General features: G+C 52.9%; 6 protein-coding genes across 6 annotated transcripts; 2 read left to right on the forward strand and 4 right to left on the reverse strand.

The window, feature by feature from the left end:
- Nucleotides 1–86: 86 nt before the first annotated feature.
- M436DRAFT_55194 (Rxt3-domain-containing protein) lies at nt 87–1079 on the reverse strand (the record flags this gene model as incomplete). The annotated part of the gene is made up of 1 exon (XM_013568387.1): nt 87–1079. The coding sequence occupies one exon, from the start codon at nt 1077–1079 to the stop codon at nt 87–89; it is 993 nt and encodes a 330-aa protein (XP_013423841.1).
- Nucleotides 1080–3721: 2642 nt separating this feature from the next.
- On the forward strand, nt 3722–5194 carry M436DRAFT_55318 (protein btn1; the record flags this gene model as incomplete). Its single annotated transcript, XM_013568418.1, has 3 exons — nt 3722–3833; nt 3911–4619; nt 4687–5194. The coding sequence occupies 3 exons, from the start codon at nt 3722–3724 to the stop codon at nt 5192–5194; spliced, it is 1329 nt and encodes a 442-aa protein (XP_013423872.1).
- Nucleotides 5195–5428: 234 nt separating this feature from the next.
- M436DRAFT_55524 (Rgp1-domain-containing protein) lies at nt 5429–8103 on the forward strand (the record flags this gene model as incomplete). The annotated part of the gene is made up of 3 exons (XM_013568462.1): nt 5429–7052; nt 7100–7873; nt 7934–8103. 3 exons carry the CDS (start codon nt 5429–5431, stop codon nt 8101–8103), a joined length of 2568 nt encoding a protein of 855 aa, XP_013423916.1.
- Nucleotides 8104–8569: 466 nt separating this feature from the next.
- On the reverse strand, nt 8570–10254 carry M436DRAFT_75866 (uncharacterized protein; the record flags this gene model as incomplete). The annotated part of the gene is made up of 2 exons (XM_013568532.1): nt 8570–9589; nt 9643–10254. The coding sequence occupies 2 exons, from the start codon at nt 10252–10254 to the stop codon at nt 8570–8572; spliced, it is 1632 nt and encodes a 543-aa protein (XP_013423986.1).
- A 586-nt stretch (nt 10255–10840) lies between these two features.
- M436DRAFT_55093 (uncharacterized protein) lies at nt 10841–11619 on the reverse strand (the record flags this gene model as incomplete). The annotated part of the gene is made up of 3 exons (XM_013568370.1): nt 10841–11026; nt 11079–11339; nt 11395–11619. The coding sequence occupies 3 exons, from the start codon at nt 11617–11619 to the stop codon at nt 10841–10843; spliced, it is 672 nt and encodes a 223-aa protein (XP_013423824.1).
- A 588-nt stretch (nt 11620–12207) lies between these two features.
- M436DRAFT_15597 (uncharacterized protein) lies at nt 12208–12552 on the reverse strand (the record flags this gene model as incomplete). Its single annotated transcript, XM_013568357.1, has 1 exon — nt 12208–12552. A coding segment is annotated over one exon (345 nt), but the record flags the coding sequence as incomplete, so codon positions are not given.
- Nucleotides 12553–12860: the final 308 nt, after the last annotated feature.

Below are 12860 nucleotides of genomic sequence, written 5' to 3' on the forward strand. Positions count from 1 at the left end.
GAGTAGAGAGCGATACCTCATATCTCATTGGCGAAAGACTATGAGATTCCGAACATAATGATATTACTTTTAGTCATAAATTTATACTAAGCGCCAACAGAGACATTCGAGCTCGCCGGCGTCATGGTTCCCGTGGAGCCCTGCAGTAGCCCGAGCAGGCTCTCCGCTGCTTCTTTCCTACGAGCCAGATCGTCTCTGATGCGCTGGTGTTTGGCAGCTGCACTGCGTTCAGTGAATCTGTTGGTCGAGCTTTCCTCTACGAACTCGATCGAGTGGATCATGTAGCTGACACCGTCGTGGTCGGATCCCCATTCTCGAGAGCGCAGGAAGTTCTGTGTCGAAGCTGTGTAGTGGGTTAGGGCTGGCAAGATGAGCACCGTGATGTGCAATTCTGCTTTCGTCGATGTGCGCAGTGGCTTTGTGGGCTTTTCCGTGTAGATTTTGCCCAGTTCTGGAGTCTCCAGAGCTTCGTCTGTGCCCTCGTTGAATAGCTCGCGAAGATCCTCGTTGTATTCGCCAAAGTCACCACGGATCCAGCCCGAATGAACAGCGGCGGCTACAGGGTCGGAGTCGTCGGCGTAGACATCGGAGCCCCAGACTGCGCGGGTCTTGCATATCTCTTCCAGGCCACCAGCTACGTTGTCGCTGTCTTCTTCGAACGCATTAGAAGCTCCAAGATAGGCGCGAGGTACGCGTACGGTGAAGGTGCAATTGGCCTTGTCTTCGAAGCGTGGTATGGGTTTGACAGCGCTCTTGAAGTGGTATTTGAAGTCAAGCGGAGTAGACTCCCTCGGAGGCAGGCTGAGTTTAGTGGTGTAGACATGACTTCCGAGATGTTTCTGTGGCAGGCTCGACACGGATGCAAGCAACTCCTGGTTGGAAATGGTGGTTTGAGGTTGGCGGGTCGAAGGCATAGGCGGAGGTCTCACGTTGTGATGGTGGTGGTGAGGCGGATGGGCGTGAACGGCATGATGATGGTGATGGTGGTGATGATGTGGACCAGCAACAGCAGCTTGCTGCGGTGTGCTGGCGCTAGAGGGGAAGCGGAGAGGATGGAAGGGGGCAGCGGCATGAGGCATCTGCTCTTCTGGCAAGCCATGATGGTGGTGGTGATGACTAGAGGGTCTTGTCAGTATCAGCATGGTCGGTCAAGAAGAGTGCTTGGAGTTCTTACTGATGTGCGTGGGGGTGATGGTGGTGATGATGTGTGGCAGCATGTGCCGTCTTTGGTCGTTTGCTACCCCTCTGACTGGCGGTCGGTGTATTCCTGCCGTCCACACTATCACTGTCCTCCCGAGTATCTTCCCTTAATCTAGTCCTAGCCTTTCTACTGTCGGTGTCGTCGTTGGCATCGACCTGCCTAGCAGGACTGCCGCGTGAAGGGGTTGCGATGCCGGCTGTGGGAGTATTACTACCAACACCGCTGCCGAGACCCGAAAACATTCGACCAAACTCACTTTTGACGCCAGGATCTGCTCCAGGCCCGGTGTGCCTTGGTTGTGCTCCATGGACTGCCTGGGGCAATGGCGACGCACGTCCGTTTTTGTGTCTCATCTCTGATGCCACACCTAGGAAGGCTCTTTGCAATGGATGTTCTTCTCCTTCTCTTGCTTCGTAGCCCGGTGGACCATACATGGCGTAGTGTGCGGCACTTGGCCTTTGTCTGTCGTCCATGGCATTCATACCGGGTGTGTGTCTGTGATCGGGCCGACCAAGCATCTCGTTGTGCGGGCTACGTTGATCCATCTCTTCTCTACTGGGCATCTGTACTGCGGGACGAAAAAGACCAGGATATTCGTCTCGCGCAGAGCCAAAGTTGAGACGGTTGAAGGATTGTGGAGGTGGAGGTATAGGTGTAGAGCGGGCTGTGTGCGACATGGTGTGAGGGAGATGATGACCGTGCCCGTTGAAGTCCTGTCGATCGAGGTCAGGTCTTGATGGTGGCTGCGACGCAGGACCGGGTCTGCCCATGTGGTCGACGTAGGGTGGGAAGGCGGAAGGATGACGCGGTGGGGGTCGGTCGTGCATATCTTGACGATTTCGCAACTCTTGGTCGAGGTGAGCGTGCATAGGCTGACTGTTTGGGCGCGAAGGCGCATGCCCAGAGTAAGGTTGGTGTTCTTCATGAGGAGCGGATGGTGGAGACGACTGGAAGGGACGGAAACCCGGCGCAGCATTGTGTTGAGACATGTGCGGAGGTTGGTGAGGACCAGCTGGATGGAATGGCTGAGACATGTCTTGTTGGTGCTGGGCTTGGATAATGCCAGTGGGACTGTGTGGTCGCGGGAAGTGGCCATTCGGGGCTCTTGTGCTAGCTGAGCGAGCTCTTTGCGGAGAAGGAGGGCGTGTAGGCTTCATCGGGGGCGATGGCACAGCTGCAACCGTCTTGGGCGAGAGGTTTCCATGTCGCGATGAATCACCACCGATCAAAGAGGATATGGACATGGTTGTGCCGTGTCTCGAGCTGAAGGGCGGCAGCTCTCTGGAGCCGACGTAGGGCGAGGCGGACGGGGTGTGCCGCGGCGCAGGCATGGAAAAAGCAGAAGTGTTCGGACCCGAGGTGGGTGACGGCGGTGGCATGTTGCGGGAAGAGTACGAGGCGGGTGGTGGAGGAGGATCGATCGGTGCTGTGACAGAGTCAGCCCATGTCCTTGATGACAAGCAAGCTTGACGCCATGGCTAAACATGCCTCCGGGATAGCGCTCGCTGCCTACGGAGCGACGGCGTGCAGAATCGTAGGGGAACGGAGCACCCGACATATGCGCAGAGACGGGCGCCGAGGCGGTGTTGGAGGTGGGAGGATGCGGATTATGATGAGCGACTTGTTGGAGTTGTTGGTGCTGGGCTGGGTGATTCAGCTGGGTGGACGCTACTCCTACAGAATCCGGGGTTAGAAAAACTTGACCATGCGGATTAGAGTTTGGGCTTCCCGGCGATCGGCAGATTTCAGAAACGCACGGTCGCGTGGCTGCTGGCTGACTGAACCCTGCGATTCAAGCTGTCATTAATGCATAGCAGCAGCGACAGCGACCCACGCGACGCTCTGCCAGGCAAGACAAAGACTCGGTGTTCGTACCTGGTGCTTGTGGCTGTGTGCTCCAAGCTCTTTCGTACTGTGACGCCATTGCAGGAGGTGCTGGGCCCATACTGTAGCTGTCGCGTCTAGCGTGCTGATTCGAAGAGGGCATGAACGGGTCGCGCGTGTGAAATGGATCCGAGAAAGGCATCTGCACTGGTGGCTGCGCCGTTTGCGTGTGGTATGGGGTATGCGACGACGACGAGGACGAGGGCTGGGGAGTGGCCGAGGAGGCAGCCGCGAGGGGCTGAGACGAGGGTTGTGGTAGTCGGTTATCCATCTTTGACACGAGAATGCGGTGTTAGAAGAGTCCGAGACATTTAATCGACAAAGACATTACCATGGACGTCTGCGGGCTTGCACATGCTGGCACAAGCGTGGTTCGGGAACAGATGCGCGACCGAGTCCAGTCGAGTGCGAGTGCGAGTAGCAGCAAAATTCGAGTAGCGCAAAGAAGTCTTAGGTCGGGATTATTGGGAGAAGGTCAGGTATGGCGAGACTGGACTGGCTTCCCTGTTCGCGCTTCTACAAGGGCCACCACTCGGGCCTGCCGCTACCCAAAAACTAGCTTCTCTATGCGTCATGTGAAACTTTAACTCCCAAACTGCCCAAACTGCCCAAACATTCATCGCGACCTCGACTGTCATGCTTCCCATGCCTGGTGCGCCTTCGTCGTCTTGGGTTCTGTTCCGCCAAAGGCTGTCTACCATGCTTGGCCATGTCGACAAACGCGTCGTTGGCTCATTCTGGCTTTTTGGTGAGCATCTCGTCTCCTGATCCCATCCTGTACCTCTCCTCTTGTACCTTGCATCTCCCAACTGATCCCTCATGCAGGCCTCATCAACAACGTTCTCTATGTGATAATCCTCAGCAGCGCTCTGGATCTTGTTGGCCCCGCCGTGCCCAAGTCTCTCGTCTTGCTCTTCGATGTCGTGCCTTCCTTCCTGGTCAAGCTGACCGCTCCGTATTACATCCATCTCGTGCCCTACAATCTGCGCATCCTAGCATTCGTCGCTCTCTCCACATGCGGCATGCTGCTCGTCGCACTGAGTCCCTCGGCCGCTGACCCCAACGTAAACGGAGGCTCTATCTCTGTAAAGATGCTTGGAGTGATACTGGCTTCTATAAGCAGCGGCGGAGGGGAACTTAGCTTCCTGGGTCTGACGCACTTCTATGGCCCTTCCAGTCTGGCGGCCTGGGGCTCAGGAACTGGTGGTGCAGGTCTGGTTGGATCGGGCGCATACGTCCTGGCTACGAGCGCCTTGGGTCTTAGCGTCCGAACCAGTCTGCTGGCCTTCTCCTTCCTGCCAGTCATCATGCTGTTCAGCTTCTTCGTCTTGCTGCCGGCCAAGCCCAAAAGTCATGACTACATCGCTGCTGCCCAGCACGACGCAGATGCAGACACCGAGTCGCTGCTGAATGACGCTGTCGAAGATGACCGTCCAGCTTCACCCCCCATGCTTAGTCAAGCATCTCAGTCCTCGGATACCTGGCACAACCTCAAGGTTAACTTCCTCCGAGCCAAGAGGCTCTTCTTTCCATAGTGAGTTTCCATCATCTAGTAGTTGTGATCAAGAACGGTAAGCTAAACATTGTCTCCCTCTCCTCAGTATGCTGCCTCTGCTCCTTGTATACGTGGCCGAGTACACGATCAATCAAGGTGTCGCGCCTACACTGCTCTTTCCCCTTGATGAGACACCGTTTGAGCATTACCGCTCCTTCTACCCGACGTACAATGCTATATATCAGCTAGGTGTCTTCATATCGCGCTCTTCGTTGCCCTTTGTCACGATACACGCCTTGTACCTTCCTTCGCTCTTGCAGTGCCTCAACTTGGCAATACTGGCAATGCACGCCATGTTTCCATTCCTACCGAACATATGGATCGTCTTCGCGATCACATTCTGGGAAGGATTACTCGGAGGAATCGTCTATGTCAGCACGTTCCGCAGGATCGGAGAGGAGGTGGCAGAGAACGATAGAGAGTTCAGTCTGGGAGCGACTTCAGTATCGGACTCGGGTGGTATCTGTATTGCAGGCTTCCTCGGAATGGCGGTCGAGACAGGGCTGTGTGGGTGGCAGGTGGCGCACGGCAGGGACTGGTGCACGAGACTCTGATAGATAGATAGGTTTGTAGTGCAGTTTCATAAGCCAATGTCGCATAGATGATAGAGTTCCTGATACTATGATACGGGAGTGCCTTGATGGAGCTACGGAGGAAAGACGGATTTAAGGAGTTGGGTCAAGATGGGCAATGCGGAGAGACGATCAACATGTCATGGATGATGAATTCAAATTAAACAAAGACAGTAACACATGGCTTCCGAGTTAGACGACTCAGCAGTATGAAGAATGGCGACTCGATCCAAAGTGCGCGCGTACGTGCAGTGGAAGGACAGCAGCGTCTTCTCGGGCGAGGAGATTGAATGTATCATAAGCTTCAAGAACACATGCGACGACAAGGACCAACACGCTCTTGACGAGCACACGACAAGCTCCCGACAGAAGCCTACACAGAGGCAGCGCACCGTCACACACTCGACTCAGCAATTGTCGACCGTCCCATCCGTCGCTCCATCAGTCGCCGGCTCGAGAACACGCTCGCATCGACCAACCCTCTCCTTGTCCGTCTACCCGCCGCCCTCGAATGCCCACCAAAGAGTGCCTAGCCATGCCGCCAGCAACACAACCAACACGACGCGCAATGTGCCCACTCATGCCCGATCTCTGTCGATAATGTCCATGGGCAGTGACAATGCAGCCGCAGCCAATTCTCACAACGTTCGGCGGCCTCCTGCTCGTGGTCATGGCCGCTCGGCCAGCATGCAGGTCCTCTCGCGCACACCCTCGTACCAAGCTCCCTCGCTGTCCTTCAGCTCCTACAGAAATCCATCGCCCTTACAGAGTCAACACCCGCCGCTGACCCGTCGTACTTCGGGCATCCGTACCGCTCCTGGCACTCCTGCCTTCAACTTCCCTTCTCCAACCACTGCTCAGCATCCATCTGCGAGCAATACCTCTCCTCAGAGACGCCCTTCTGCCTCGCACATGATGCCTCCGCCGCGACATCCCTCTGCCTCCTCTGCTTCTTTTCCTCCTCCAACCTTCTCCATTCCACCCGAATCTCCTGATACTTCGCGTCGAGGCTCCCCTGCTCTTGGTCGCTCTCCAATGCCCGAGTTCCAATTCCCTCTCAGAAGTCCTGCTCCTCCACAAAGACCACTTCCACTACCCTCTCCAAAACTTCCTGACGTGTCGCCCTCATCCGCCAACCCGCTTTCGCGCATCATATCCGAGTCTGGCGCCAATGACACTCCTCGTACTAGCAGCGACTTCTACTCTCTTACGAATCACTCGTCTGAGACTGCTTCTTCCGATGCAGGCCCACCACCACCAAGCCGCATGCTACCAAAACCACTCAACGGCCGGATACGGCAAGCCCCACCAACCAGTATGCCTAGGAATCAAGAGCCTGAGATTCTGATGATGGGCTACGCTCAAACTATGGGTTCCTTCATCCTTGACGGCTCACTGGTAAATCAAGCTCCTTTTGAGGATGTCAAAAGAAAAGGTGTCGTCGGCGGGCAAGGCGGTGGTGGTGTAGTGGGCGTGGAAAAATCAAAGCGACAGAGTGGCATGTTTGGCTTTGGATGGGGGAACATAGGCGAGAGTCTGGGTGGTCTCCTGGGTGGTGGTGAGATGAGCAGTATCCAAGAGATGCGAAGTGTCGCAAGCTCAAAGACTGTCCCACTGCTCAGCACTCCTCAGTCCATCCTCTTCGTCGATCTGCGTCTTGCACCAGGTGAGACAAAGAGCTACTCTTATCGTTTTCGCTTACCGCGAGGACTACCACCCTCTCACAAAGGTCGAGCCATCAAGGTACAGTATCATCTGACTCTGGGTATTCAGCGACCTGGAGGGAAACAGCAGGTCAAACATATAGAGATCCCCTTCCGTGTGCTTGGCAGCGTCAACAGTAAGTCATGTCTATCTGTATCATCCACAGTAATCTTACATTCTCAGATCGAGGAGAAATCCTGGGCCATGACTTGATGTCTCCCTACATACTATTGAACGACAAGGCCAGAAGTCAAAGTATAGCTCTGAGCGGATCGAACCCTCGATTTCCCTCTGCAAAGTCGCCATCAGAACGAAGAGCGTCGTCCTCGTTGACGGACGACTTTCTCTCATACACGGATCAGCTGTTGGCGAAACCTGCATCCGAGTCTGGCGCACTATTATCGCCCACTGCCGAGAAGCCTTCGCGTAGACGGTCATCGCTGGACGAGATACTGCCGAACAATACGAAAGAGGCCATAGACATGGCTATCCTGAGATCAAACATCGCATCCGGATCATCGGATCAACTCACACAATCCAGCAACCGCTTTACCATTTCTCGAGGAGGCCAGCTCGTCGCTATAATAACCATTGTACGACCATTCTACCGCTTAGGTGAAACAATCACCGGCATCATTGACTTCATCCCTCCTACGCCCGAACCCGATACCGAGGCAGACCAAATCCCAAGTTATGGCATCAACGTGTGGCTAGAAACCACCGAACGCGTGGATCCAAGTCTGGCCTTACGCTCATCGTCTTCCGTGCAGCGAGCAACCAGAAAGGCACATGCCCATGTCAGCGAAAACGTACTTTTTGCCCGCAGGGTCTCCTTCAGACTTGAAGTGCCTACCACAGCCACACCCACCTTTGAGACCACAGGTGTGCAATTGGACTGGAGAGTCAGGATCGAATTTGTGACTGCTCGAGTACGACCAAAAGCAGCTCGTGGGTTGGGTATCGAAGACGATGAGGCCGACCGCGCAGAAGAAGAAGCTGCATTGGCTGAAGAGAAAGAGGCCGGTCTGCTGGAAGAAGTGGGTAGGGATGAAAGAGGTGTGGTGAGAATTGCAAAGGAACGACTTGTTGCCGAAACCTTTGAGGTCGCTGTACCTATACGTGTTTATGGTGTCACTGGGACAGAAATCGACAAGCGCGAGGCCGAGACCGATGGCCTGGAAGTCTGATTTGCGTCTCGCATGTGGCGAATCTTGATCATAAAAGGAGTTGACCGGGAAGACTCGGTACCGTTGTGTATAGAACAACAACTTGCCCAAATGTTCTCTGGCGTAATTACCCTCATCTGATAATTTTCCTAATGTGCAACTGTTCCTACGTTCGTGCTGAGCTGCACCTCCAAGAACGATCTCAGGAGTTCGCCTCGACCGCTCGTTCAGGTTGTAAAAACGGACTTGCTGATGTCTGCGGTTTCTCCGCTTTACTATGGGTCCCCAGTCGTATGGATAGAGCGTTGAGGGCGTATGACAGGAAACATCCAAAGTACGTTGTGTGGCATTGCAGACAAGTATTGATAGATTGATGCAGTGCAAATGATACGATCGTTTGTCTACCCCAAAGTCTTGCATGCCTTGATTCCAATGTCGTGAGCTGCCTAGGCAGTCCTGAGGTTTTCCAAACCTCACATCCAGAGGCTTAAGTAATGTGTGGCACATAAGAACTCCAAACAGGCAGATCGTAAACTCCAGCTGGAGAGTGGCCCAAACTGATGAAACTCTCTACCACCAAATACACTCTTGCCCACATGTAAGCTCCCAGACCCGACGCCAGGAACATCTGCCAGAGCTGATAGCGATACATGAACTTATTAACCCTGGTCATGACCTGGAACTTGTATTCTCCTCCAACGGTCAGGAGATCTTCAATCAAAAGTACACACGTGGACAACGGTATGAAGCAGATGACGAAAGACGAGGCTAACCGCCACATATGTTGTTGCGCGCGATTGATAAAGTCTGCGTTCCATGCGAGAGCATGCAGGCCACCGTACAAGACGCTCGAGGCGTTGAGAGCGATCAACAACTTCCAGTCGAAGTCGCCAGGGCGTAGGTCTATGGTTGGCCAGTTGCGACTGCGTCGGACTATGGTGTTCTCGGGCTTCTCGTCGTTACCAAGCTGAAATGTTCTCAGCAAGTCCGCGGCCAGCGTCCATCGTCGGATATCTTCTCCATATAGAGTAATGGTCTCGTGTAGATTCTGAATGGAAGTCTCGACGTGTATCTCATCCTTCACCAATTCAACCTTTGCTCTTGTGCTCGGACTCGATTCAGGATCGGTACGAGAGTTTTTTGTTCGAAAGTTGGGGACGAGTTCGAGTATTTGCTCAAGAGTGTGAGAAAGGGCTGTCCTCTCGAACTTGTTGACGTTCTTCGGTTCGGTGTCCGGAGCCTTTTGGTTATTCGAATCTTTTCCATCTGCTGGGTCTGACGAGGGTTCTGTAGAGACTATCACGGACTTCAGATAGTATGTCTCCGCCTTGTTAGATCTATTTGGTCGATATAGAGGTCGAAGATCTTTTGATTTCATGCAGAGGAAGGCGATTGTATCCTGTATGCCCAAGGTCAGGACGGGTGTTGGTTGCTCGATGTCTAGCGGTTTGTTCCACCAGAACATGTAGACAATCAAAGCGCATACAGAGTGACCGAGGGTGTTCAACTGAACAGCATGTATCAGCATATAGGCATAAGTCAGACACTCTTACTACATGCCTCTAGCAGTGTGATCGGAAGTGACAGGGCCATCCGTGTAATGCACTGGCAGATAAACCATCCTGCTTGTACACAGACTAGAAATTTTGCCAAAGCGTTCGCTTTGCTCTTGTCCCTTATCTCTTCCTCTCTGAGCTGTGGAAGTAGGCCCGAATGATGTCTGGCGAAGTATTCAACACCAGCAGGTGTCAGGGTCAATCTTCGGCGCCCGATGTGCCTAGGGTACAGCAGAGCCTCCTCGTCCAAGTCCACGACGAAGCCTCCCATGACAGCGTAGAATGCGTGCACCATGCTCCATTTTCGTGTAGCATCTATTGTGCTCATCGCTTTCGCATGACTTTTGGATCGACGATATTGATCCCAAGCACTGTAAGCGACCATCTCTGGCGCCAGTAGTCCTAGACAAAGCCAGCCTACTTTGCGCCACATGAGTCGTTTGGTGAACCAGTGGCGTTTTGCGTCCGAGTAGTGAGGAACGTTGAGATGAAGAGCTGTCCATACGCACAGAGAGATGGTGATGATGCAAGAAGACAAGATCCCGAAAGATCCTCTTCGATGGGGTTCTGCGGTCCATGACACGAGGTCGGTATGGTTGCCGAAGACAGTGAACATGTTGTGGTGGTGAAGACAAAACGTCGAGGTCTGACCGATAAAGGTTGCACTGGACAAACCTTTGAGTATACTCGACGAACAAGGCTGAGTCTGTTGCGTAGTGATTTGCAATTCAGCCGCAGGACATGGGTTTCAGGCAATGATGGCTTGCATTGGGCTGCATGCAATGACTGGATAGGATCATCTTAACCAGAGCCAAGGACCGTCCTGTAAAACGGAAGCCACTGGGTCGGCACAGATACACACATGTACTCGGGAGATCTCCTGCAAGCCACGACACTATAAACCGCTGTCAATAACGAAGCGAGTCCGATACGCGCCGGATTCGGAAACAATGGACAACGCATCAGGGTGATTGTATGCAGGAACATAATACCAGGAATCCATGCATGAGCGAAGCGTTGAGAAGAAAGTGCAAGAGATGAAAAGGTCATGGAAGACGGCTGCAGAAAGAGAATCGAAGGATGCGTATGATATGGTTTTCTTTTCGTGCAAGGGTAGGAAGGAACGACCATGATTTTTGGGAAGATGCGATGCCAAGTTTCGTTATTATTACGTGCCGCATGGCGGTCGTCTCCAATCAGAGTCAAGTAGATACAGCAGTATTTTTCGTGAGTGTCCAGCCATAATAATCAAAAGAGCTCTCGCCGGCTGACAGAGTTTCCATTTTGAGGCTCCATAGGTTGTTAACACTCAACAGCGGGCGAATGAAGTGCGGCTGTCGAAAAGTGATGTATAGAAATACTCCGTCGTCTTTCAAAACGCGATGAGCCTATCTTTGATCAGCTTGTTTTTCCTCTACGTACGGGGGGATGATAACATACCTCTGCCAGATACCGTGAGGTGTTGTCTTTCACATCGTCAGGAGGAGACCATGGACTGCCGTGGATCATAGCATCCATCGTGCCCTTGTCGAACGCAACATCAATACTCTTACTGCTATGTTGAGGCATGTCGCGAATATCGGCCCAAGCCCATGTCACACCGTCGTCCTCCTTGGCTGACATGACCTCTACAACTTTGTGCGAGAAATCCACGCAGAGCTGGTCTTTGTAACCCCGTGCAGAAAGGTCATAAGGAATTGTCTATTTACACCATCAGCATCGCTCGTTCTGCCAGCACGATGTCTCGCCAACTCACGCTATCGCCACTACCAAAATGAAGAATCTTGGGTTTCTGATCTACAGGTCGAACATCGAAAAGATTGCTTTGCAGAAATGGCAGCAAAGTGGAAAAAGAGCGAAACCATTCGTGTGTTGCGTTCTCGCCATCAGCTTGTGCGTATCGCAGATCCCAGTACTCGGATGTAGAAAGGGCTCCTTCGCCGTCACGCTTCAATTGTTCCTGTGCTTCTTTCGTCGACATGGCTGTGGTTGTGGCTATATCGAAGAAAACTGTCTGCTTTGCAAAGAAGAAAGATGGTTCCGAACGTTCTGCGTTGCTTCCCGACAGTCTGATGTATCTCAGGCCGCGGCACGGCCCGCGCATGTTAGTAAGCCAAAGTCTATCGATAAAGCATCACTCCACGATCGGAAGTCAGCGACCTCTGCCTCACTACGAATATGTGCAAGCGCAGAGGAATCTATTCCTATGAACCCAACAATAGCACGACTGGTGCGTACTCTTACAGTGCACTCACGAAGGCATTGGCATTCTAGAAGCACTGTGCTGAGTCTCAGGATCACTACGAGTGCGTGAGATTGTCGCTATCAATGAAGCGTTCGAATTGAAGATCAACATTCTGAAGGGCGTAATGCCATCATCTCTCAGAACCGATATAGAGCTGGAAGACTCTGTTGTTTGGAGAACATGAAAATTAGCAAAGTGGAGCAACATGATCCATCTGACGCCTCGATCATCAACCTCCTGTTCCGCTAGCGACGTCGACCACAGACAATAATCCCCTGGCCTGGCACGTTTTCCTTAGTGACTCCGCTCTCCATGAGGGTTTGTTGTGGCTGTCATATTCTCGTTGCGTCTCTCATACTGTGATGGGACAGTAGCAGCATTGGGCGAAATCTTCACTCCACCATTTGCAGCCACAGTAGCTAGCGGACGTCCACAATTGGTGCAAGTGTGATGTGTATCTTTGCAATCGTCCATGCAACATGGGATCCAGCACAGGCAACCCGTCAACACACACAGGACCGCACCCCAGATGTAAGCTCTCTCTCCGACCTCTTTGGATGTTCTAGTTGTTGTGGGTGTTTGGCAGACAGGACAATCGACTCTTGCTGGAGTGCCTGAAAGTGAACCAAGTGGTGTGACGCGCTCGCCGCTGGGATTGGCAGCCGCTGCTGCAGGAGCTGTTGGATACGAAGCGGCCGTATACGAAGGGGGAACATCCGTCTTGGACATTGTTGTTGAAGATGATTGTGAGTTCGATGATTTATTAGTAGTACTGTGGTGTCTAGCTGCGCCGATAAGACCCAAGAGCTGTCGGTAGAGTGTGCTTGTTTGTGATTCTCTGATGCGAGTATATGCGCAATGAGCAGGTTTGGGTGAAAGTTGCGAAATTGAATCGAAATCGCGGAAGTCGTTTCGAGAGTTGATGTGGTATTCCAAACTAGAAAGAAAAGTGCTCTTATATACTGGCGCCAGAGTCA

This window comes from Aureobasidium namibiae, assembly GCF_000721765.1.
Source record: "Aureobasidium namibiae CBS 147.97 unplaced genomic scaffold scaffold_19, whole genome shotgun sequence".
Taxonomy (NCBI): domain Eukaryota; kingdom Fungi; phylum Ascomycota; class Dothideomycetes; order Dothideales; family Saccotheciaceae; genus Aureobasidium; species Aureobasidium namibiae.